Here is a 25815-nt window from a genome sequence, read left to right on the forward strand (position 1 = left end):
CCACGCAGTTTTCCACCTCACAGTAGTTAGTATTTACTTGCCTTAAACTAACTTTGAAGCAAGTAATGTCAACTTTAAGCACTTTGTTTTTAAAAATCTTACTCGCTGCTGCACATGTTAATAAATTACCAACTTGTAACTCAGCATGTTGGTCAGATACACGGTTGCTGCTCCACACCCAGTCCCGGCCACACACCGTGTGTCTCATATACACACAGGCGGGCCCGCTGCACATGAGTTCCCTTCGCTTTGGCTCCATTTCGCCCACAGCCATGTACACATGCAGGCTTGCACACAGGAACACATGCATACACATGCACATGGACACAGGCGTGCAAGCCCCTACAGGCATGCATGCACACAAATGTGTACCGACAAATGTGTGTGAGCTCCTACATGTATACACACACGTACAGACACCACAAAAGCATGTGTGACCTACACACATAGGCAATCCATGCATAGGTGTACACAGACCACAGGCACATGAAAGCTCCTACACACACAATGCATGCATGCACACACACCACAAACAAGCTAAGTTCCTACACATGGACGCGTGAGTACACATGCATGTACATTAAGCACGTATGTCCAAGCTCCTACGGGCTGCTCTCACACGCCTATGCACACCAGAAATACGTATGAGTTTTTATACCTGTACACATGCATACACACACATGTACATTCACTACAAACACATGTGCAAGCTCCCACACACAAGCACGTGTACACACACCACAGACATGAGTTCCAAGGCATGTAAACACACGTGTGCACACGTGAGCTCCTACACATGTACATGCACATGCATACATCCCCAGACATGCAGGCTCCTGCACTCATGAATACATACATGTATGCACATGCATGTATACATACATGCACACATGTGCACACATGAATGCATACACACATGTGCCACAAACACATGCACCCCCGCCTGGTGTCCCACACTGCATTCTTCCTCCTTCCTGAGGGCCCTGTGAGGGGCCTCTGGCCAGGTGTGGGAAGATGGGGCTCCCTGGACCCTACCCCATGCCTCCATGTGATGAAGAGCCCTCCTCCTGGTAGAATGTCTGGGTTTTGCAGAGCAGGCCCCGGGGGTGAAGCTGCAGCTTCACTTACACAGCTGCTCTGTGAGCAATGCTTGGTGCCCTGGACAAGGCCCTTTCCCCTTCAGGGAGGTCCAGCCCCACAAGATGAAACGTCCCCTCAGCTCAGCCCTAAACCAGGCGGCCACAGCAGGACTGCTGCACCAACGCCACACCTCATCCCTGACACATCAGGGAGCATGGCCAGCCTGCCACAAGCCAGCTGGGCAGGGCCACAGCCTCTTCAAGCCCCAATCAACCCAGCCTGTGTCTGAGCAGACACGGCGAACAAGCAGGCCACACAGCCTTGAGGGAGGAGGCCAGACACGGGCAGCCTCTCCCACACGGTGACCATTCGGCTTGCGGAGCGTTGAAACACATGTTTAGACTTGCTGTTGTGACTCCACTGAATTGAGCCTCGGCCCAGGGTCCAGTGCCATAGCAGGAAACCTCCAGCCTCCTCCTTCAGACCACTCTGTTCATGTGTTTTGCACTGACTCGTGTTGAATAATGCAACCACTTTTATTTAATCTTACTGTTATTTATTTGACAACTCGGTGTCTAACAGCTTGATGTGCAGGTCCTTGCATCCTACATTTCTTTAGGAAGCTACCCATTTGTAACTTTAAAAACAGGAAAACTATCAGTTGGCAAATGCAATGTTTTTTTTTATTTTTAGCTAAAGGTGGGTGAACTTGAACGAAAATGGTTCTCATTTTGTGTCTATAAGCAGCTTTGATGGGGATGTTAGAAGTGTCATGAAAGTATGATTCTACTTTTGCAGAAAAAAAATCTAAAGATCAATTTATATAGCTTTATTTTTTACCTTATCAAAGTATACAGAATTTAATATGCATATATTGTGTCTGACTTAAAATTATAATGTCTGCATTACCATTTAAAATGTCTATTCATTATGTAATGTAATAAAAGAAGGTGTTCAAAAATGTATTTAACATGAATGGTATCCATAGTTGTCATCATCATAAATACTGGAGTTTATTTTTAAATTATTGAACATAGTAGGTGCATTTAACATAAATCAGCCTTCACACAGTAACATTTAACTGTTAATTCATTAATCTGCTTTGAAAAATTAAATTGTGACTTAAACCAAATATAACATTTCTGTAAAGTTTATTTTGTATGCTCCTGTTTTTAACTTTTATTTCTGTAGATAAACTGACTTGATAATATTATATTGGACTTTTCTCTAGATTATCTAAGCAGGAGACCTGAATCTGCTTGCAATAAAGAATAAAAATCTGCTTCAGTTTCTTCATAAATGAAATCACACAAGTGGCCTGTACATTTTCTGCCAGTAGAAACAGTATAGTAAGAACGCTTTCTGAGCGTGCTTCTGTGTGGGCCGGAGGTGAAGAGCGCGGTGTGAGTGCTGTGGGCCCTCCCTGGCTGTTCCCTCGGCCGCCACCCCCCACAGAGACACCAGGTGTCCTGGGTGCTGACCGCCCTGGACGCCAGGGCCGCACAGAAAGGGAAACTCAGGACTGGGCTTCCCAGCCTTCTGGTTCGTCCCGGCTCTTAGCTCCTCCCTGACTGATCTCCACCAAGCCCCTGCCTGCCACCTCGTTCCTGGGGTCTAGGCGCCCCCTTCTATCCCACTTCTCCCTTCCTCTTGACCAAACCTCAGGCCCTTCAGCCCCCTGGGCTGTCAGCCAAACCCAGCTTTGCCCACTCTGAAGTGGAGGGCAATTTCCTGCCCCCTGCCCCTCCCAACACTGGCAGAATTCTGGGTGCTGCCACAGAGCCCCCATAATGCCCCTTGGCCTCTGAGGCCATGGCCTTGCCCCAACCCTGACCTCGCCCTCTCTCAGTCCCGCCCTGCCTGTGTCATACTCTGCAGTCCTGTGCCTTGTCTGGAAACTCCAACTTCAAGACACCACCAGCTTCCAGCTCCTGAGATCCTGGCTCCATTGGGGCGCCCGGAGAGGGGCCGTCGTGTGAATCCTGGACTGTCCCTACTGGACGGTGCCTGCCTAAGTCCCGCCTGGCCATACCTCCGCTCCCTGCCCAGTCACCTGCTTCCCACGCTTCCCACAGAGTCTCAGCTCAGGGCCGCCTGGGAAACACCTCCAGGAGGGGTCAGCGGGCCCCACCTCAAAGGCTGGAATTCTAACCATGGAGGTTTTCCCGGCTCCTGAACACCACAAAGTCAGGGGCCACTTTTTGCACGCAGCACACAGGCAGCACTGGGGAAGCGCCCTCAGGTGAATGCAGCCTCCCTGGATGTTCTCCAAAATGCTTTTCTCTCGCTCTTGGATTCTCAGCATCTTAATGTGGGCTTACCTTCACCTCTCCAGCTCCTCACCCTCAAGCCATCTTCCCCACAACCGTCTCTTCCTCTTGTAGCAGGAAAACAGATACTGCTGTGAGTTTGTGGGGTGTGGGGACAAGAGGGGAGGAGCAGAGCAGGCTGGTCCCAGGGGTGGCACTGGGGCTGGAAGGCCTGGCCCTGATGAGTGACTCATACTCGCTCCACCTCCCCTTGACAGAACAAGAGATGCCCAGTGACCCCGCCCACTGCCTGGGGAGGAGGAGGAGGCCTGGCCCTCCCCGCCCGCCAGAGCCTCCTGGGGAAGCCCAAAGGGGGTGCAAGCTTGCCCTCCTCGCTGGCCCATCTGTCCTGTGCCAGAGATCTTATTAGCTGCAGATGCTAAGTCACTGGGGACCTCTATGGGTGTTTAGCAAATGTCATCAACCACACAGGCCACCTGAGACCCCACAGCATTGGTGCTGCATGTGGACCTGAATGGGAGCGTCTGTGTGCCTGGAGCAGGGAGAATGGAGGGAGGCGTGGGCCCATGAGGGATTTGAGCTTAGGTGTGTCCCGGTGGGCTCCTGCCCAGGCTGCTGGAGCCCTGAGGCAGAGCCGGATGGTGCCTGTGCAGTGCGGAGCCAAGACCTCCGTGCCTTCATTCTGGAGGCGGGCGAGAGGGAGGGGCAGTACCGCTGTCTTGTCTAGGCAGGGTTTGTGCAGATTTGGGGGCTGGAGGAGGCCAGGGCAGCCCTGTCCTGCTCTCTCCAGCCACCCAGAACCCCAGAGGGACCAGGCCTGAGTCTGCCTGCGGAGTGTCCAACACAGAAAGGCGGATTCTGACACAAACCAGGGCAGCCACAGGTTTACAAGGGGGCCTTACGGTCTTTTCTCGGTAAATGAGAGGACACGGTCGCCCCTTCCTTGGATGTGTAAGGCAAGCACAAAGGTGTTTCCCACCTAAGATATAGTCACTCCTTTTCTTTCCCAAGCAGACATCTGTGAGAGTGACGCTTTCACACAAAGTGTTTCATCTCCAGTGGTAAAGTTTCAAACACTAAGTCGAGAAACTGGAACAATTTGGAAGCAGATAAATCTTCCTAAACTGCTTATGGGACACAGTGACCACAAGGAGAGGCCCTGGAAGGATTCCAGCCTTTGGGGTCACGGGCACGGGTGCCACAGCTTCCCAGGTTCCTGCTACCGAGCTCACTGTAAGTGCCACACAGCTCTCATGGAATCCACAGTGGCAGCCGTTCGCTCCACTCCATGTGCAGAGCCCAGACACGCGTGCAGAGTCGGCAGGTGTGCTATATAGCACAGCATCCATCCGGTCTTCCCTGTGGCCTCACCTCCTGTGGGATCCCCTGGCAGGAGTTCTCCCTGAGGTCTCTGCTCCTGCTGCCCTGACGGGGAAACCCGTTTGTGTCGGTGATCTCCCAGTGCCCCACTGGGCTTCTGTGGCTGTGGGTGATCTCCCGGTGCCCCACTGGGCTTCTGTGGCTGTGGGTGATCTCCCGGTGCCCCACTGGGCTTCTGTGGCTGTGGGTGATCTCCTGGTGCCCCACTGGGCTTCTGTGGCTGTGAAAGCTGGTGCAGCACAAAGGGCTTGCCCAGCCCTAACACGCCGGGCGCCAAGGGCAGCCTGTGATGCGCTGCTCTGGGCCTTTGTCTCGGCTGAATTAATTTCCTCTTGAATCGCCTCCACTTGAGAATTCGCCCTCGCCTTTTCTGAAGGCACACAGATCTTGGGGTTTTGTCCTCTGTATTTTTGCTGCATTGGTTTACTGTGTGCCAAGGTGGAAAGCTTTCATGGGGAGAAGACGTTCTGGTTTCTTGTCTGTCTGTCTGTCTGTCTGTCCCCGAGGGCTGTGGGCCAGCCCCATGCCCATCTGTGGTGTGCAGGCAGAAGCACCTTTCAGGATATCAGGAGGAAATCCTTGCTTCCTGGCAAAGTACGTTCCAGTGTGGTACCCGCTGCCCATGGGCCTGTGGGTTTGAGCCTGCACCCTGCATGAATATGTGAAGCTGGGTCGTGGCTGGCTGGGGTCACTGCCTGTGCCCTCCTTTTCTGCACCTGCAGTGCCGTCCGCTTGTACCTCCTGCAGGAGATCCTCAGGGTGGGGTCCCATGAGCAGCCGCCTTTTGGACTTTTACTGCTCAATTAAATGATATTTAACTCAGCCTGCCTGTCATTTAACATGACAGAATGTGTGATGTTATCAGAGGGTCTTTGATGCCAGCATGAGAAATGGGGCATGGTCTCCAAAAAAACCAACCAAGCAACCAAACCAACCATGTAAGAAACGTCCTGTGGCCACTGTGGCCTTTTTAACTGTGGCACCTTTGAGAAGGAAAGCCTGCTGCAGTCCGAATGCACTGCTAGTGACAAGCCCTTCCTGTCCCTGCGGCTAATGAGGTGAAGAAACCTTACTGGGGTGAGGGAGTTCCCTTGGGTTTAACTTCCTGTCCTTCTCAAATCAACTCTCCTCCTTCCAGGAGCCTGGTCTCCCCTTTCCTGCCCCTGCTGGCAGGTTCTGCCCTTCCGGGACCCCTCTCCTGCCCCTGCACAGGTCTCTGCCGGGCTTCTTCACGCTGGGAGGGCAGATTCCCCAGTGGAGCCACTCCCTGTGGGTCGAGTAGGGACCAAGGTCCCAGCACAGTCACTGCTGCTGCTGCTGCTCCAGGGAGCAGGGGCCCAGTCCCTGAACACGTGGGCGCCCCTCAGGAGAAATTCTGCAGCCAGGCATGGTCCACCAACCCTCCTCCGGACTCCGCCTGCCTGCAGCACACACCTGTCACCTGTCAGCCTTCTCACCTCAATGGGCACAGTGGTGGCCGCACTTCCCGCTGCCTGCCTTGTTAATGGTCATCTCCCTCCGGCCAGAGCTTCGTGTTCATTTCTTTCACACAGGCTTCCTCTTTTACCCACTAAATGGAGCCATTTTAAACCTCCAACTGAAAGTGCAAAAGTCTCTATCTGGGTCCACATTTTTCGTGCTTTCACCTTTTTATGCCACTTCACATTTGTTTGGTTTTTTTTTGTTCTCAATAAACTGTTTTCACTGAACCTGGGAAGACACAATAATTAAATGGGGGGTGTCTTTAACCGTTTTTTTTGCAAACTTCTGCTGCACTGTTGGGTACCAAAGTGAGGCCTCCCCGGCAGAGGCACAGCGTCCTGTGCTGTGACCCACAGGCTCCTCACCCACTCCAATACTGGGGAGGGAGGTGGCTTCTTGTCCCTTTTTACCCTAAAAGAGACATGGGAAGCCCTAGCCGTTCTGATATATATCTGGGCAGCTCTGATTTCTGCTGTTAACCTAGTTAACTGGTCATCTGCTCTGCAGTACTGCTGGGAGCTCTGTGTGCACTAACCCGTGGACCCGAGGGTGCCCGGGAGCTAAGTACATTCTGGTTCGGCTGCACAGATGAGAACACAGGCCAGACGGTTTGTTAGTGACTTATCTGATGTCACAGGCTGGTCAACTCAGCTGGGCCACACCCCAGCGGCCCCAGCTTTCTCCTGGGAAGCTGCAGCAGGGAAGAGTCCAGGTAGGCGATCCCAGCTGGATCCCTGCGGGGCTTCAGAGTGGACACAACTTCCCTGCCAGCCGGCTCAGATCCGGGGGGGCAGGTGGGACCCCACTTTACAGGTTAGCCCAAGGAAGTTGGGCCTGGGTCCCATAAGACCTCCAACCAGTTCCCTGGTCCAGCTCTGTTCCCTCTGGGCGCAGCGAGGGTAACCCCAGGTGGCAGGAACTGCACCCCATAGCCACGACCCCGCCCTGCTGCGCCCCTGCTGCCGGTCGCGACCCCCCACCTCCGGCGAACCCTTCCCCCACGTCTCGGGCACAAGGGGGAGGGGCAGGAAGAGGGGGAAGGTGAAGAGAGCAAAGGGTGGGGAGAGGGGAGGGGTGCAGAGGTGGGGGAGGCTCTTCCCACGGCCCCGCCTCGCCGCCCTTCCCCCGCCGCCCTCGGCTCCGGCCCCCGCCCCGCCCCCTCCTCCGCCTCCGCCTCCGGGCCCCTCTCGCCCCTCCCCCTCCCACTCCCCCTCCAGCCCTCCCCGCGCCCCGCCCCGCCCCTCCCCTTCTCCCTCCCCGCCCAATGTCCGCGCGGCGCGGGGAGGAGGCGTCAGGACGCGCGGACACCTGCTGGACGCGGGGCGCGGGGCGCGGAGCTCGGCGGTCGCTGGAGGGCAACCCCACGGGAGGCAGGTGCGCGCGGGGCGGGGAGGGCGCGCGGGGCGGGGAGGGCGCGCGGGGCGGGAGGGGGCTCGGTGGGCGCTGCCGGAGGAGGAGGAGGAGGAGGAGGGTCGGGCGGGCGGAGTCGTCTCCCCGCGTCCCTGGGCCATGCTGGGGACGGACTCCGGGACCAGGCTCGCGGTCAGGGCGGTCTGGGATCGGCCCCCGCGGCCCCGGCCCAGCGTCATGCTCTGGGGAACTTCGAGGCTCCCGGTCTGGGGGGCTCGGAATGGGAATGGAGGAGCCCCCGCGAGCATCCAGGCGCCCAGGCTCCCTCCGCATTGTCACGGGCTCCTGTCACACCCAGCAGGTGTCACCCCCGGGGCGGGCTTCTGCCCATGCTCCCGTGGGCACCTCCTAGGGCCACCCCGGGAGCTCTGCCCACCCCTTCCTGCCAGGGCGCTGGGACCAGTGTCCGGGATGGCTTTTAGGGACAGGGCTGGAGCGGAGAGAGCCTGGGGTCGGCCGCACCTGCGTCTTTCATCTGCCTGTCCCCAGGCGGAGGGCGGGAAGGCCGAGCACCATGGGCTGGGCCGGCTCCTCCCAGGAGCTCCTTTCCACCTGCCGTGGCTGCTGTGGGCCCTCTCTGGCTCTTCTCCAGCTGCGGGCCCCTGGCCTGGCTTCAGACCCTTATATAGGATCCTGCCGGAGGGCTGGGCTAGAGGGGGCTCCAGAGCCCAGGCAGGCTCATCCCTGGAAACTCCCGCCCGGGGCATGGCCAGGTGGCCCCGACAGATCCGGGACCCTGAAGGGGTTAAGGTGGCTCAGGGCTGTCCAGGCAGGATGTGCCGAGAGGCATGGCCGTGGGAGGCCCCAGGATGTGTGGCCACGGGGACGGCAGGGCTGGCCACACAAATACAAGTGCGGTCCCCAGGGCTGCCCGTGGGAGTGTCCATGCGGTCCGTCCCTGGCAGGCAGGAGACCCCCATGACCAGGTGGGTACTGGGTGCTGGGGCTGAGGAGGAGCCTCTAGCCCTGGGGGGGCTCCTGACCTGCAAACTGTGTGGGGCAAGGGGTCGCAGGCTGGTCATGAGAACTGAGTACACACCCAGGCTTTGCCTGAGTTCTGCAGCCTCTGTGGGTAGCTGGGGGGACAGGACCCCCAGAGCCTGCAGAGCCCTCAGTCCTGGGAGGGTGGTGAGGACTCTGGGGTGAGCTGGCAGTGAGGCAGGCAGGAGAAGGGGGACCCTCCTTCAGCCCCTCCCCATCCTGTGGGGCCAGCCCCACCCTCCCAGGTCCTGGCTCACAGTGCTGTGCAGGGGCCCGGATGTCTCCCTCGCTGGGTTTCCCCCAGAACCTCCCACAGTCTGTGAAATGAGGGAGGCACCTTCCCTGGGAGCCACAGAGTTGCTGTGAAACCCAAGATCATGGGAAACTGCTGGAATGCGTGAAAGGTCTGCAACATTAGAAGGTGGGCACCCCACCATGTCTGTGCTGACTTCAGGGCCTGCAGGCACAGCCAGGTACGGGGGGAAGGGGCGCAGTCATCAGACTCACCAAGGTGATAGGATTTGCAGCAAGATAGAGGGGCCATGTGTGGCTTCACATCTGTGCTTCTCTGGAGCTCAGGTTTCTCCACTTCCCCCCTGAGGCCCCCTGCTGAGGTTTCCCTTTAGCTGGTCCCTAGCTGGCTGGTACCAGTCTGCTCTGCCTTGGAGATGCATCCTTGCTCACATTGAGGACCCCAGGGAAGACTTTGACTGAATGTTTGTCTTGGAAAGGCAGCCTCTTGGTGGCTGAAAGGCCCTTCAGAGGAGAGGCCCCTGCCTTTCCGGCTGTGTAATTGCATTTGTAATGTGGTGGGAGAAGGCCTGGGATTGACAGTGGACTGGAGGGGATGAGTGGTGTGACTGGCTGGCAGCCTTGGTCACCAGTGGAGCTGATTTGGGATCATTTTGGGAGGCTCCTGGAGCAGCCTTGGTTAGCACTGTGGCTGTAAAGACAGAGTTGCCATGTTCTGTGTGCAGCCAGCTTTCTGTTCGGCCCACCCTGCCTCACTGGGCACTGGCTCCCAAGGACGCCAAGAGACTCTCACGTGGCAGGTGCACGGCTCTGGGCTGAATCGTGGTGACAGGAGCCCCCCCCCCAGCATCACATCGCAGGTTCCTAGACCTCACCACAGCCCTTCCCACCTCACAGACGGGACAGGGGCCTGCATTTTCTGCATGTAGCCAGTGGTGTTTCTAGACTTGAGTCACCAATGGATTCCTGCGGAGGGTCCTTCAGGACACAGGAGGGCACTGGTCAGGGGCTACACAGGCCAAGAGACCCCCCTCTGAGAGGAGCCTGGGCCAGCGGAGCACAGGTCCCAGCTCAGAGTGTGGGCGGCAGTCTTTAGTGCATAGCCAGCTGGAAGGCAGCAGAGTGGCGCTTTGGGAATTTCAAGTCTTCGCAGATGCCTTGGTGGCCTCTGACTCACGTGGCCTGTTCATGGCCACCCCCCTTTGGGAAAGCTCCATCATGAGGGTCGCTCCTGGCTTCCTAACTCGAGCCTCTCTGAGCTTCCAGCCCATGGTAGGATACGGAGCACTGTTTGGCCACCGAGAAGCTCTTGGACATCTGTGAGGGCCACCATCGTGAGCACAGGGTCAGGAGCCCAGCGTGAGCTGGATTCAGTGGAGCATTGGGGCTGCCCTGGCGGGCTCTGCGAGGTTCACAGGAAGCCCCACTCCTCCTCCCCACCCACGCCCGGGGTCTCCTCGGAGACCTGAAGGATCGTCCCCATGGGGTTCCACAGCAGGGATAGTGATGGCTCAGCAACCATTGGAACCAGAGCTGGGAAGCTGTGGGGTGCCCCAGATGGAAGTCAGGACGTAACTCACTGGGGGCCGTGCAGCCCCACCTGTTGAGAAAGTGAGGAGTGTTACTGAAATTTCCATCATGGTGAAGGAAATCAAAGCAAACCTGTTAAGAAAGTGATGATGTGGAGGCAGAGCGGGTCACCATGTTTTCTTCGCAGTCTCCATCTTCACTTTTCTGTTTTGTCATTCATTAGAGAAATGCAGAAGGAAGGCAGGACTGACTCCTGTGGGGACAGCCCCACTTCTGGGTCCAGGTGGGTGGTGGAGACAGGGCAGGTGGAGCCGGGGTGAGGGCGGTGCTGACTAGCAGTGCGGACAGGAGTGGGGTGGGCACAGGGCAGGTGGAGCTGGGGTGAGGGTGGCGCTGACTGGCAGTGCGGACAGGAGTGGGGCGGGCACAGGGCAGGCGGAGCCGCTGACTGGCAGTGGGGACTGGGGTGAGGGCTGAAGTCAGGGGTGTCAGCCAGCACCTGCTCTGTGCTGAGGCCCAGCTGGCCTCTCACCCGGCAGCAGCGGAGACAGCCCTGGAGTTGCCCTGTGGCCTGCCCAGCGCCAGCCCCAGCCTCGGGCCAGGGCTCTGCAGCCTTCAATCTTTAGGGGAGCTCTCCCAGCTCCACCTTCCTAGGGCTGCCGCCCCCACCTCCACTCCACATTATTAATACTGGCGATGTGTGGTTGTCGCCACAGTGTCGTGAGTGGAAGCCGTGTGGCGGCGGCGGGGATCTTTAGTGCCCAGTGCCCAGGACGGGGGATAGGTCATGCTGTGTGACCGCGAGCTCACTGCTTCTCCTGCGCACGTGGCTGACGTCTGCCACAAGGACCCGGCAAACAAGTCCCTAATCTGTGTTGACCTGGATCTTCTGTGCTGCTGGGCTGAGTTCCAGCCGCCCGTGACTGCGTCCGCATCTGTCGATGGATTTAATTCTGTGTGTGCGCACAAGGCGCCTTGCTCAGCCTGGGATGACAAAGTCCAGGGGACCTGGCCTCTGGTCCAGCCTTGGGCCTTCGCTGCTGGTGGCTTCTCGGGGCCACGAGAAGCCACACGGGAGCCGGGGACGTGTAACAGGTTCTGAACAGTAGCAGCAAAGGGATGAGTTGAGCACCAGGGATGTGTTTGTGGGGTGTTGGAGGCCCATGCCCTGATAAGCACTGAGGGATGAGTATATTTGTGGTGTGGGAGTCAAGGCCCTCAGAGCTTGTGTGTTGGGGGAAGAGGCGGGGTGGAGAAGCACAGTCTCTCTGGTGAGGGGCGTGGGTGTGGCCCCGGTGTCCCCCAAGTGTTTTGCATCACCCTGTCCTGGGCAGGCTCCTTCGTCCTTAAAGGGTCCATGTGGTGGATCAGTGGTGCTCATGGCGGGCCTGCTCTCCAGGGCCGGACGTTGCTGTTTGCAGGCCTCCCTGAGGACTGACAGCAGCAGCCTGTGGGGTGCTCTGGGCCCCTGCAGGTCTGACCTGAGGGATGGGAATCGGGATGGGGTTTAGCTAAAGACAGTGATGGGGGGAGATGCCCCAGCAGGGGCTTCCGAGCAGCTGGAGCAGGGATTTCAGGTCGCAGGGAGGCAGGAGGCCCCTTCGCAGGAGGATGCTGGGGCAGGAGGGATTTCCCAGGGGCAGCACCGAGGCCCAGGCAGCAGCAGAAAGGGGCCGCAGGATGCAGCGTGAAGAGTGGCTTGGACAGCGACATCCCTGCTGGAGCCACCAATACCTTTTTTTTTAAATTGATTTTTTTTTTTTGAGACAGAGTTTCACTCTTGTTGCCCAAGCAGGAGTGCAGTGGCGCAATCTCGGCTCACTGCAACCTCCGCCTCCCAGGTTCAAGAAATTCTCATGCCTCAGCCTCCTGAGTAACTGGGATTACAGGTGCGTGCTACCACGCCTGGCTAATTTTTGTATTTTTTAGTAGAGACAGAGTTTCACCATGTTGATCAGGCTGGTCTTGAACTCCTGACTTCAGGTGATCCACCCGCCTCGGCCTCCCAAAGTGCTGGGATTACAGGCGAGAGCCACAGTACGGTTTATTTAAGTACCGCCGCCATCTTTATTCCTAGGGAAGGGGTCCTGCCGGTGTGACGCCGATGGTGGGAAGTAGCAGTGAGCCATAAATGTGCTGACGGCAGCAGGGAAGGCACCGCGTCACTGCCTGCCAGGGGACGGGCCGCCAGAGGCTTCGGTTTGAAATGCAGCTACTGGTTTTCTCTTTACATTTCAGGCTCTTACCAAAAACTTCGTGTACATTTCTTTGCCAAATTTTCAGTGAGGAGTTATGCTCTAAAGTTTCTGGAGCCCAGAGGACATTCTCTGCTTAGGGGATTTAGACGTGTTTTAGGTAATCTGAGTAAGCACTCAGCACTGACTTTGAAAGGTTACCAGTTCCATGAATTAGAGGCTGAAACTGGAGAACCAGGGACTTCTGTGTCCTTGAAACAGGGGTGTACATGTCAAGGGGAAAACGTCGTTTTTTTCTTTTTCTTTTCTTCAGCAGCAGAAGTCAACAATGTTTTGCTCATGCAGCTCTTTATGTCAGTGTTACAGTTACGGAAGAAGGTTTCTTGTTTAAGTGAACCCTGATGAGGTAGACATTCACTGGAGAAGAAAGGATTTAATTTCTGACATACCATCTCCACTGCGGAATAAATACCACGGGAGGCTGTAACTAGTTACTTCGGGTTTGTTCCGAGAATCAGTTCTTTTTTTTTTTTTTTTTTTTTTTTGTTTGAGACGGAGTTTCGCTCTTGTTACCCAGGCTGGAGTGCAATGGCGCGATCTCGGCTCATCGCAACCTCCACCTCCTGGGTTCAGGAAATTCTCCTGCCTCAGCCTCCTGAGTGGCTGGGATTACAGGCACGCACCCCCATGCCCAGCTAATTTTTTGTATTTTCAGTAGAGACGGGGTTTCACCATGTTGACCAGGATGGTCTCGATCTCTTGACCTCGTGATCCACCCGCCTCGGCCTCCCAAAGTGCTGGGATTACAAGTGTGAGCCACCGCGCCCGGCCGAGAATCAGTTCTTAAGTCTCTGCAGCGTGACCTCACTGTCCTTTTAAAATCTTTCTGACCTGCAGCCTCATGTTTGACTGCTGGAGATTTATCCTGTGCAACAGACCTGGAAGCAACAGCTATTCTTCCCCACAACAGCCCGATGAGGCCAAAAAGGAGGAAACAGATCACCAGATCGACGTGTCTGACGTCATCAGGCTTGTTCAAGACACACAGGAGGCGCCGGCCGCGGCCGCAGGTACGTGCCTGGTGCTGCGGCCTCATTTCATCTCACGGCTCTCACTGCTGATGGGGCCTGCGCCGTCCTTTGCTATTCTGGTCCTTTTAGAGATTGATATGGTTTAGATCCTGGGGACGCATGACCCCCCAGATGTCAGGCTGTGGGAGGGCTGAGAATGGGTTTATGTGGCTTTTACCTGCCCAGGTCCACGTTGGGAAGACTTGTCTCAAGATGTGTGGTCTCTTATCTAACTTGACATCGGTTATCTAAGTGGGTATTTTAAAATGAGTTTGGCTCCAGTTAGAGATCATGAGAAATGTTTCTTTGGGTTCCAAATAAACCCCAGTATACCTGAAGGGAACATTTATAGGCTTTGCTTCATTCTTTAGAAACAAAAGAGCTATTGTTTGAATTTGCATGTGGTCGTATTAACATGACAAAGCTTCAGCTGGTTGTCAGTCCAGTGCCCCCACCAAGACATCTGGAATTGGCTGCACCCCAAGGTGAGAGCCGGGCAGACCTGGGGTGTGAGTCGCCTCCCCGAGCTCGGCCTGACCTCCTGATCCAGGCCAGGCAATGCTTCCCTCTCCAGCCCCCGCCCATCTGAAATTTCTGCACGTATTTTCAAACCTGAGCACGGGCTGAATTTTCTTACTTTTGCCTGCACTTAATTATGTGTTGCCGTTTCTTCCCAAACTGATTCCAAAAGTCAAGTTTTCACTAGACAAAGCCAGTGTGGGCACTCGCCACCGACGGCAGGTGTGGATTTGGTAGCCGAGTGCTGGCCTGGCACTGCAAATCCATCCTGTGGCTGGATAGGACATGTAGGCTTCTAGCACCAGTGGGGTGGCTGCTGAGCTGAGAAGGGATTTTGATAATTCTGCTGCCTCCTCTAAATCAGGTGCTTTTCTGAACCTTATCCTAAGCTGGCATTTGCACTGATTGGTGTGGAGCCTTGCTGGGTCAAGGCATCATTCTGAGACTTTCGCATTCTGAGTCCACCCTGTCTCCATCCCACAGCCGCCACCCTGAGGGCTGGTACTGGGGAGTCTGTCTGTTCCGTGTCTGCAGGTGAGACCCACCCTGGCCCGTCTTCAGCTCAGCTCTGTGTGTCTGCTGCTGCAGAAAGACTCCACCTGGTGACTGCCGGAGTCTGTGGCTCCCTGGCCCAGCGGTTCTGGGCCACGACTTCTGTAGACTCGTGCACCTGGAAATGCAGGCTGCCCGGTTAGACTTGGCTGACTGGGGGGTTGCGTCTCGATGTGATCATCCCAGCCGGGTTTGTGCTTAGTTTTGTGGGACTGAGAATTTGATTTCCATTGCCTCCCTTGTCAGCGACTGTTGCGAATGACAGGCTGAAGTCTCAACCTCCTGGGACCTCTCCCGGGTTGAGAACCAGGTGTCCTCATTATTCCCTGGCACACCGCCTGCTTCTCTGCAATGTACACACCCAAGAAACCCCGTGAGCAAGGAGGCAGCTACCTCCTACAGGAGCGAAGCGGGAGGGCTGTCAGGACCGTGGCGCACACGACTTAGCTGTCGCGCTGGGGGCTTCAGAGGGGAGTGGGAGTGAGGGGTTACTCAGTGCTTGCAGACACCTGGCTGCCTGACCTCTGCGACTGAAAGGTCATCAAGTCTTCCCACGCTCAGCGTGGCTGTGAATTAACTGCCCGTGGCTGCTCAGAATCTTGCCATGGTTGGCACTGGTGCCTTTCCCTGAGCCTCGCATGGACCAGCTGTGGGGACTGAGGGAGCTGGCTGCGGTTAGGGCTAGGGTTAGTTTTAGGATTAGAGGTTAGGGCTAGAGGTTAGGGTTAGGGTTAGAGGTTAGGGTTGGAGGTTAGGGTTAGGATTTGAGGTTAGGGTTAGGGTTAGAGATGAGGGTTAGGGTTAAGGTTAGGGTTAGGCTTAAGGTTAGAGGTTAGGGTTAGGGTTTAGTGTTAGGGGTAGGGGTAAGTGTTAGGGGCCGGGTGTAGGGTAGGGGTAGGTTTTGGGCTAGGGTGGATTTCAGATTATGCTCAGGGAACTCTCACAACTGACCTAAGTGCTCTGGTGTTTCTCAATGTACCAAGCTCCCCAGGGCTCAGGAGTGCACCGGGGTCAATCACTGGCTGTGGAGCAGGTCCTGGCCCTATGCTCCGGCTTTTTCTCTTTCCCCTATTGTCCCCAAAAGCTTGAGTGATTGAGAACCCTCTGCACCATCGTGGCCAGCAGTGGCAGCAGCCAGGCAGCTGCAGTGAGGAGCCGGGATGTGTGGCTGGTCAGATCACACCCACTCTGTGTGCCGTGGCTCTTAGTAATGTCACATCTGACTTCTTCCTCTCCAAACTCACAAAACATCCCTGATCGCTGAGTCCTTGAGGCCCAGGGCTGGCTTTACCGAGAAAGCTCTTTAGGCAGCTTCCCTCCACCCTGGCTCCAAAGGATTGGAAGGTAATCTGCTTAGTGTTCTGAGCGGGGAAGCCCCTCTGGCCGTCCTTGCCGTGTCTGCTCTGTGGAAACAGAGGGACACTGTGCAGACTGTGGCCTGCGGGGAAGCACACCAGCTCTCGGGCCCTGCCTGCACCACGCCTGCCCTGTCTCCAGGTCACCTGGGGGCCTTGGCAATGTCCTAGCCCAGCTGGCTGGACACCCTCGCTGGTGATCAAACCTATTTGTTTTGGGACAATTTTGAAATCAGTAATAGGTTTTTTTTTATTGTCGTAAAATAGACACCCCATGAAATTTCCCATTTTAACTACTTTTAAGTGTACAGTTTCCTAGTATTAAATCACTACCTTCCGTCTTCAGAACTTTCTCATCTTCCCTGAAACTCTGTCGCCATTAGACACCCACTCCCATTCCCCTGCCCCCAGCCTGACACCTGCCATCCTCCTTTCTTTCTCCAAGAGGTCGACTACTCTAGGGACCTCATGTAATTGGAGGTTCTTACTGCAGCGTAACGTTCTCGAGGCTCATCTGTGTTGCGGCGTGTCACACAGTTTCCTTCCCTTTTACGGCTGAGTAATATTCCATGGTGTGGGTGGCCACATGTGTTTATTCATTTATTTGTCAATAGACCCTGTTTCACAGCTGCCTCTGCTGTCGAATAACGCTCCTGTGAACATGGTGTGCAAATACCTGTTCAGGCCCCTGCTTTCAGGCCTGGCAGCTGCCTCCTCAGAAGTGGAATTGCTGGATCATACGAGTATTTGTTTTGAAGCCATGATAGAGGGCAAGTCCCCCTGTTCTACCTTTGTTTTCCTGCTGCGCGCTGAACTGAGTCCTATCCAACTTCCACGTTCCCACTCAACAGACACGTGTCTTCGAGAAGGTCACAGGAGGCCTGGGCCGTGCTGGGTAAACACCGAGGAGCTTATTTCCAGCTCGCTGTGGGCGGTCTGGAGCTGCTCTGTTTGCTCTTGCTTTCCTTCACGCTTCCTCATTTTGGCATGCTGCCCTGACAGTGTGCTCCACCACGTGGTTCCAGCGACTTTGCCATTCACCGTTTCACAGTCAGCTGTGGGGGGACCTCTAATCCGGGGACACTCTGCACACAGGCCTCCTCAGGGCACTCCACTGAAGATCAGCTCTTGAAGCTCTGCCGCAGAAGAGAACGGCTGAGTCCCGGCAACTGCGGCCTTTGCAGGGGCTGCAGTTGTGTGTTGGTGTATCTGGAGGGGGAGCATGATCGGGGAAGGTGTGGCTGCAGTCAGCTCCCTGTGGCTTCTGGAGCTCACCGTCTGCAGGATCTGTCTTGTTGAGAAATGCATGTGCCCACAGGAACATGTGCACATGCTTCTGTACACACATGCTTACATACACACATGCTCATGTACACACACGCATAGAGTGCATTTATTACATCATACACACATGCACACATGCTTCTATTCACACATGCTTCTGTACACACATACTCATGTACACACACACACACACGGTGCATTTGTTATATACACATATGCACGCATGTCCATGTACACACACGCACACGGTGCGTTTGTTATATACACACATGCACACATGCCCATGTACACACACGTACATGCAGTACATTTGTTATATACACATATGCACACACGCTCATGCACACACATGCACACACGGTGCATTTGTTATATACACACATGCACACATGCTCATGTACACACATGCACATGTGGTGCATGGGGTGCATGTGGAGCTTGCCTGGCTCTCTTCTCCCTGGTAGTGCTTTCCTATCAAAACCCCAGCACCTGCTCCACCATGAGCACGTGGCCTTGCTCTTCAGTGGTGCATGATGTGTCTGGCTCTGGTGGGTCAGGCGAGAGCAGAGGCTGGGGGGAACCTGTTGTTCGGCCTCTGTGGAAGAACCTCTGTCATCTTAGAATTGAGGTTGAGAGAGGAAGAGGCTGTGCACACAACGTCCTTGTACAGCAGAGGTGAGCCCCCCATGGCGCAGGCCAGCACCGCCAGCTTTAGGGTGGCTCCCAGGGCCTCCTGTTAGAAACTCCATCTGTCCCAACTGGCCAGTCAAGATGCCAGTGATTTTTTCCCAGCAAACCTTTGAGCATCACACTGTTCAGGTGCGGGGCAAAGCTCTGTGAATGAAAGAAGGAGGGGAAGACCATCTGTGACTTGGCTTCAAATGAAAGGAGAGCAGCACAGGAACAGACACCTTCTCCGCCTTGGGTGGAACCGCGATGTGGCTGTTTTATGCCAGAAGTCTTGGTGTGTAGATGATGTGGCTGGAACTAACACTTCAATGCTTTACGGTAAAGATTGCACTGGGTTCTGAGGAGGGACCTCATCTCCACCTGGGGGCAGGCAGCAGGGCTGGGAAGGACCAAGACGTGCCCCAGCCTTGAGAAGTGAGGGGCTGTGGCATTCAGATGTGAGTCTCTCAGAGGGGTTTGCAGAAGCTCTTAGCTGGAGCTGAAAGTGTGCTTTGGGAAAGGCGAAAATGAGCACAGGAAACGGATGCTTGGAAGGAAATCAGCTTTTTGGCCATCCGCTGTGTTTCTGGCAAGGGGGGGAATCACGGCTTGGTGGAGGATGGCTGAGTCCTGGTGACTGTGGCCTTTGCAGGGGCTGTAGCTGTGCATTTCGGAATCTGATGGGGGAAGATGCATTTTCTCAGGCTCCTTCTGTGGCTGGCTCTAGCTGTTGTATGCTGACGACGGGGACGGGCTGGTGTTTCTTGCAGCCCACGAAAGGTGTGTTCTTTAACAATTTGGTAGACTCTGGACTTGAAACTTCCTGGTTCTTCATGCAGTTCTCAAAGCTCATGATTTTCTTGGGAGATTCATTGCTTTTTCCCTGCATGCCATTTAGTGTTGCAGAAAACAGCTCTGAGAAGAGGCAATCTCACAAGCACACTGCGTTGAAGAACCACGGGTGTTGGGAGAATGAGCTCCCCACTGCTCCACCTCACATCTTTTCTTTGTGGTTCTGTGAGTCCCAGATGAGACAGCCTCTGAAGATGAACGTGTTGTTTGTGGAAAGCGCACTTGCAGCATGGCTGTCAGTGATTAACTTCTCCTTTCAACCTTCCTGATTCCTCCGCATCTTTGTTACTTGGACTTTGTGTATTACTCAGGAAGCTGGCAGGAATTCCTAGTTTTTTTTAAGGGAATGTTTTCAGTGCATATGAACTCTCAGACATTTGGGGATGAGTTGTGTTACTGGTTAACGTTGGAAGCATGGCTGGTATCTGCCCATGCCCGCTGCCAAGGATGTGGGCATCTCCCCAAGGCCAGGTGAGATGCTGTCATGGAGGCACCTGTGCCTGGAGTGGACCACCGCCCCAGCTTCCACAGGGGCCCCCTGGTCTCCCCAGCACCCTCCGATTCTAGTGTGCCTAAATCGACTGAAATTCTGAAAGGAATTGGCTGGAGTATTTTTCATCTTTTAATTAAAGTGAATGTGACCTATTACCTGAAACAGAAGAGCTGCTCCGAGCTGCTGGAGAGAATCCTCAGGTGAGCGGGAGGTGTCTGGAGACAGCAGGCAGTTCCTCCCCCGAGAGCCTCTTCTCGGGGCCAGAGCCGCTGCTGCATGCCCCGGAGCACACGTGATTCTGAGTGCTTCATCAGAAAGTTAGGGGTTTTGCACCTAACTGCGTGCTCTATAATACCTGCTCTATGATTAAAGTCAGATATCTCCTCTGAAGCAATAGTGTTTGACATTACAGAATCAAAGGTGAGCATCACCAGTCACCAGCACACCAGACACAAACACCATGCTCTTATTTATCCATGCGGCCCTCAGCTTTGCCAAGGGGATCATCTGGGTAGGGGGCTTCACTTGGTTTGAATTGTTCCCACTGCAAAGAAATTCTCTGCTTCCCACTTGCTGTGTCCACTCTGCCCATCTGTCCAGGGCTGCCGAAAACACTGCCTGTTCCTGAGGGAGCCCCTGTTGCCAGCCTCTCCCCAGGATGTCTGCGATTCCAGCAGAGGTCTCAGGGTCTCGTCCACAGCGAGCTGGGGTCCTGCCAGGTCCTCAGGAGGCACTTGGCGACATGAGTCTGTCCTTCGCCTCTGTGTCCACAGACCCGCCTCCCCGCCCAGCTCAGGTTGAAGCCGGGTAAGGTGTTGATCCCATGCGCTGTCTGCAGGGGTTTGGGACAGGCCTGGCCATTCACGCAGGGTTCCGTGCAAACGTCTTCCTCCTCCATGTGCCACGTCAGAGGTGTACTTGGGACGTCCTGCTCTAGCGCAGAGAGCGGCAGTCAGTGCGTCTGTCCAGCTGAATGGCAGGTAGTGCTCAGTAGTGTTTGGGGGAGTTTCTAGTAACCAAGGGGATGAATCCCTTGGAAGGATCTGATGGAAACAAGAAATAAAAAGGTTTTTTTTTTTTTTTTTTTGAGAGGGGGTCTTGCTCTGTCGCCCAGGTTGGATGGAGTGCAGTGGCATGATCTCAGCTCACTGCAGCCTCTGCCTCCCGGGTGCCAGCAATTCTCTTGCCTCAACCTCCCGAGTAGCTGGAATTACAGGCGACCACCACCACGCCCAGCTAATTTTTGTAGTTTTAGTAGAGATGGGGTTTCACCATGTTGGCCAGGCTGGCCTTGAACTCCTGTCCTCAAGTGATCCACCCACCTTGGCCTCCCAAAGTGCTGGGGTCACAGATGTGAAGCACTACACCTGGTCAAGAAATGAAAAGATTTTACTACCTGAACCTTAGAACTGTACGTGAGAAATCACCAAGACTGACCAGCCAACAAAAACCTGGAAAATAATTTCAGCAAAGGATGGGTGTTGATCTGTGCATCTCTCTGGCAGAGCAGAGTAAAAAGGAGGCATGCCTTCATAGCAAGTTTATATAAAGCTTGCACAGAAAGAGTCTGACCTGTTCAGTGTAAGGAGATGTGATGCTGACCACAAGGTCTCTTTCTGTTTCTGTTTTCATGGCCAAAAATTCAAAGCCTGTGGTAGGAGTGCCAGTCCTCATCGATAATACTGGAAAAGAATTGGTGTGAGTAAAAATCTTCAAATATTTTTAGTTTTCAGTCAGTAGTGCTCACTTCTAAGAATTTAAACTAAGAAAATGATAAAAAATATTGTCACAAACATTCATGAACAAAGGTGATCATCACAGCTGTTGTTTATAACTGTGAGCACTTGTAGGAAAGCAAAATTATAGCACTTGGGGTTTGGAAATTATTTGGTTGTTGGGATCATAATTCTCCCTGGCACACGTTACACTGTAATAAGTGAAATTGCCAGTTACAAAACCAGCACACAGTCAGCAATTTTGTAAACACTAAGTATGTGCAGTTTTGTAAAAGACTTAAGACATGTACCTAAATATAAATGTCTTTAATCATCCATGTGCCTTATGCGGTTCTGTTTGTTTTTCTGCATGAGGAAACCTTATCTCTGTCAGAGTAAATGTTTCTTAGAACAGGAAATTAGACAAAACCAGTAGGCATGAGGGGCGCCGGGGCTTCCTGGCCCCCGGTCCCCTGGTTTACTGCTGACGCCTGTTCTCAGGAGAGCTCTTCCCGCCTTCACCGTCCTGGTGGCTGTCTCCCTGGACTGTGTGCTGGGGACCTGAGGGGTGTTAATTACCCAACACTTTTCAAGGGGAAAATATTTCGTGGGAGAATTCGTCTGAAATTCTGCTGGTGACACCTTGGAGAAATAGCTACGTGTAAATAAAGCCACAGCCATAATGCAGGCCAGGGGGCCCGGCACTTTCCCAGATTCTGGGGTTGGGGCTGACTCTCTCATCCCTGCCCAGGGCCTGGCCACCTCCTGCCCAGCGTCAGTGGGTGCAGAGGATGGTGATGGGGCTGGCGTTGAACCCAGTGGGTCTTCGGGAACTTGTCCTGGTGGTGGGCGGTGAATGTCAAGGCCCCCTTGGGAGCCTTAGCCCGGTTCTATTTTCCAGAACATGTCAGTGACTCCAGAAGACCCAGAAGCCGGGTTGGGCCCAAGGTGATGGCCAGAGGGAGTCCGTTTGCAGTGGCCCACGGCCAGAATGGGTCTGGCTGGCCAGCCCCTGTGTCTACATATGTAGCCATGAGTCCCAGGGTCTGTCTGCAGCCCCGCCCAGCACCATCCATGCAGGGTGTAGACCCAGACGCTCTCCCGCCTCGTGTCCACGAGGCCCAGCTCTCATCCTGGGTGCCCACTACGTTATTCTCTCCCAGTGTGGCCGCCAGGTTGGCCGTGACCCCTGGATCCTGCGTGCCGCAGGCTCCCCTGGGAATGGTCCACCCATCACGCTCCTCTGAAACTGTCCTCACTTCCAGAGACCTGGGCCCCAGGCCTGGCCCAGGCCCCTGCTGTGGTCACACTCAGGTGTCTCAGCCCTGGACGCAGCACCTCGTTCGGTCTTCATCTCCTTCCCAGAGGCTGAGTGCGTGGCAGGCCTGCACCTGCCTTTGCTCACAGAAGACCTAGGGCCTCATGCAGGTGCGCCGAGTGACGGTCTCTCCCGGCCTCCATCTTCCTCCCTTCCGACTTCCTTCCTTCTGGGAACAAATGTGATCTTTGATCACTGAGTTTTCCCTAAACTTTACTGGACTGTGTCATCAGAACTTACACTTCAGGTACCTCAAGGAAATGAGGTTCTGTTTAGCAGCAGAGAAGAAAAGGGCTACATGCAGGTTAAGTGGCTAATCTGCCAAGAATAGGAATGAGGTGAGCTTTGGTAATCCTTTTTAAAAAGAAAAAACAGTGTCTTCATTGAGTAAGTTCTATCACACCCTCACCAAGAGTCACATGGCCCAAGTCCTTTGTTCTGTGAAGTTTCCTGTGACCCCGCCCAGCAGTTGCATCCTCGGAGTGTCAGTTAACATGTGTCTCTGTCCCCTGTGTTTAGATTGTTAAGAACCTGAGCCAGCTCCGGGAGGGCACCTTGCTCTGCAGGCAATTTCAGAGTGGTGCTCTCCGTCTTGGGAGTGAGTGATGTCTGGGTGTCGGTGTCCGGGGACATTGGCAGCCAGGGGTCATTGTTGCTTAGATCTATTAATTTATTCTTTCTTTCTCTTTTTTTTTGAGACTGGAGTCTTGCTCTATCACCCAGGCTGGAGTGCAGTGGTGTGATCTCAGCTCACTGCAGCCTCTGCCTCCTGGGTTCAGGAGATTCTCCTGTCTCAGCCTTGTGAGTAGCTGGGATTACACGCACCTGCCACCACATGCTGCTAATTTTTGTATTTTTAGTAAAAATGGCATTTCACCAGGTTGGCCAGGCTGGTCTCCAACTCCACCGAGGCACCTGCCTCGGCCTCCCAAAGTGCTGGGATTACAGGTGTAAGCTACCACACCCAGAGTTGTTAATGTTATTCTTAAGAGTTGCAAATGTTCTCATTCTGTCATTTCTTTTTTATTTATTTGCTAGAAGTCACCTAATAAATGTCCTTACATATATTTTATATCCTTCTTATATTCTTCTCATATAAATGGTTTGTGTCTGTGTCTCTGTGGTTGTGAGAGTGTGTGTGTGTCGTGTGTGTCTGTGTGTGTATGTCTATGAGTGTGTGTCTGTATGCTTGGGGTGTGTCTGTGTGTGATTGTGTGTGTTGATGTATATGTGTCTGTGTGTGATTGTGTCTGTGTTGATTTATGTGTGTCTGATGTATGTCTGTGTGTGATTGTGTGTCTGTGTCTATGTATGTGTGTCTCTATGTGATTGTGTGTCTATGTATGTGTGTCTGTGCGTGATTGTGTGTCTATGTCTGTGTGTCTGTGTGATTGTATGTGTCTGTGTTGATATATGTGTGTCTGTGTGTGATTTTGTGTGTCTATGTTGATGTATGTGTGTCTCTGTGTGATTGTGTGTCTATGTATGTGTGTCTGTGTATGATTGTGTGTGTCTGTGTCGATGTATGTGTGTCTGTGTGTGATTGTGTGTGTGTGTCTGTGTCGATGTGTATCTGTGTATGATTATGTGTGGATGTATGTCTTTGTGTGATTGTGTGTATGTCTGTTGATGTGTATATGTGATTGTGTGTGTGTCTGTGTCGATGTGTTTGTGTGTGATTGTGTGTGTGTGTTGATGTTTGTGTGTGTGCGTGTGTCTATGTATGTGTGCCTCTGTATGGTTGTGTCTGTGTTGATGTATGTGTCTGTGTGATTGTGTGTCTGTGTGTGATTGCATATGTATATGGCAAACCCAGAACAGAGCATTATTCCTCAGCTCACGTGGCAAAACAAAAAGCTTTCAGAGCGATGCTTGGCAGTCACGATGTCTCGGCTGCAGGTGTTTTTCAAGGTTATCTGTTATGTTTAACGCAGATGGCACCTTTCTTCTTGGGGACCAATGTGGTCTTTGATCATTGAGCTGAGAATGAGTTTACTCAATAATTTAAAAGTGCCTTGGTGTGGGAGGACGGGCGGCTGGTAACCGTTTATGGCAAACATGCATAGCCTCTTCCTCCTTCAAGTGTGTGGGGCAGGCGGCTTCTCTCCGCGTCTGTCTGTGGGTCCGTTTGCCCTGCTGCCTCCCTGCCCTGTCACCTCCCCTGTCCCAGGGTTTAGTGCTGAGTGTGGCTCTTGGCTGCCCCAGGGCTGCTGGGGAAGGATTCAGCCCAACAAATAGATATGTATGTTTTTAGAAATGCTGTTAACAATGTATTTAATCTCATTATATGCTTTTAAAAATGTATTTAATTTTGCACTCCGTTTCATACAACATGTACAACTTTAAAACATTTATTTTTAAACAGCTCTGTCTTCTCAGCACTGCAGACTGTTTCTCGCTCACTTGAGATGCAGATGTGGGGACTGTGTTCTTTTCCTGCCGAGAATCCAGCAGCCCCCGATGCCTGTAGCTTGAGTCCAGTCTCCTTGGTGCTGCATTGGGACACAATCCTGCCAGCATTTCCAGTCCCTTTTCCCGCCGTGAGCCAGCCTGGGCTCTTTTCTTTTTCCTTTCTTCCCTATTTTCCTTCTTTCTTTTTTTAGTTTGTAATAATAGACATTTTTTTGTGGTTAAGAAATCAGAATAATAAAGACGATATGGCTTGAGGATTCTTGCTCCGCACAGGTGGTCATTCCGCTAGGACCTGGCGTGTCCCCCAAGAGGACCTAGACACACGCGAGCTGACACACACGTTCTCACTTTCCTCCTGTCTTGTACGAGGGGTAGCACGCAGTAAATCGCATCCTGCGCCCTTCTCCCTCGCCCTGTCTTGGGGACTACTCCACATCTATGAAGAGGCAGCGCCCTTATTCTCTTCACAGGGGACAGTGGCCACACTGCAGTTCACCTGTCTCTGCGGACGGGCACCGTTGCAGTGGTGCAGTTAATAACCTTGTACATATGCCATTCGGCTCGTGTGCTAGTGGATGGATTCCACATTCCTGGAGGCTGAGTCACAGAACAAAGTCCTATTGATGGTATTCCTCAGGTACTCACGCCCTGGCTCTGTGAGGCGTGATCGCTGGGGCGGCTCCCTGTGAGGGTGTCTGATGGGAGAAGCCGAGGTCTGTGTCTGATGGTTCCGCCGACCTGACGATGGTGAGCTGCTCTCTGTGCAGACTTCCGTCACTTGCATCTCATGCGTGAGATTGAGCTGCTTCTCATTTGTTTATGTTTCTGTCGTTGTTTGCCCATATTTTAGCTGGATTGCGAATCTTTTAATGATTTCTAGGCGCTCTTCATAAATTAGGGAGTTTAGCTGTAGTGATTTCAGTTGTAAGTATTTTTTCTCAAATCGTCACTGTCTTGACTTCCGTTTTTTCTTTAGTCATTTAAAATATGTGGTTG

The 25815-nt window shown here is 53.8% G+C and overlaps 1 protein-coding gene across 2 annotated transcripts in view; it reads left to right on the forward strand.

The window, feature by feature from the left end:
* Nucleotides 1-7483: 7483 nt before the first annotated feature.
* The window catches only part of MCF2L (MCF.2 cell line derived transforming sequence like), a 200882-nt gene continuing 182550 nt past the window's right edge, over nucleotides 7484-25815 (forward strand). For both annotated transcript variants that reach the window (XM_032246269.1, XM_032246279.1), the window contains exons 1-2: nucleotides 7484-7586; nucleotides 13478-13650. In XM_032246269.1, coding sequence (XP_032102160.1) covers nucleotides 13482-13650 — 169 coding nt within the window. In that variant the 5' untranslated portion in view covers nucleotides 7484-7586; nucleotides 13478-13481. The remainder of the gene's footprint in view (nucleotides 7587-13477; nucleotides 13651-25815) is intronic.

The sequence above is a fragment of the Sapajus apella genome, unplaced genomic scaffold (genome assembly GCF_009761245.1).
Source record: "Sapajus apella isolate SASKATOON/1434 unplaced genomic scaffold, GSC_monkey_1.0 scaffold60, whole genome shotgun sequence".
Taxonomy (NCBI): Eukaryota; Metazoa; Chordata; class Mammalia; order Primates; family Cebidae; genus Sapajus; species Sapajus apella.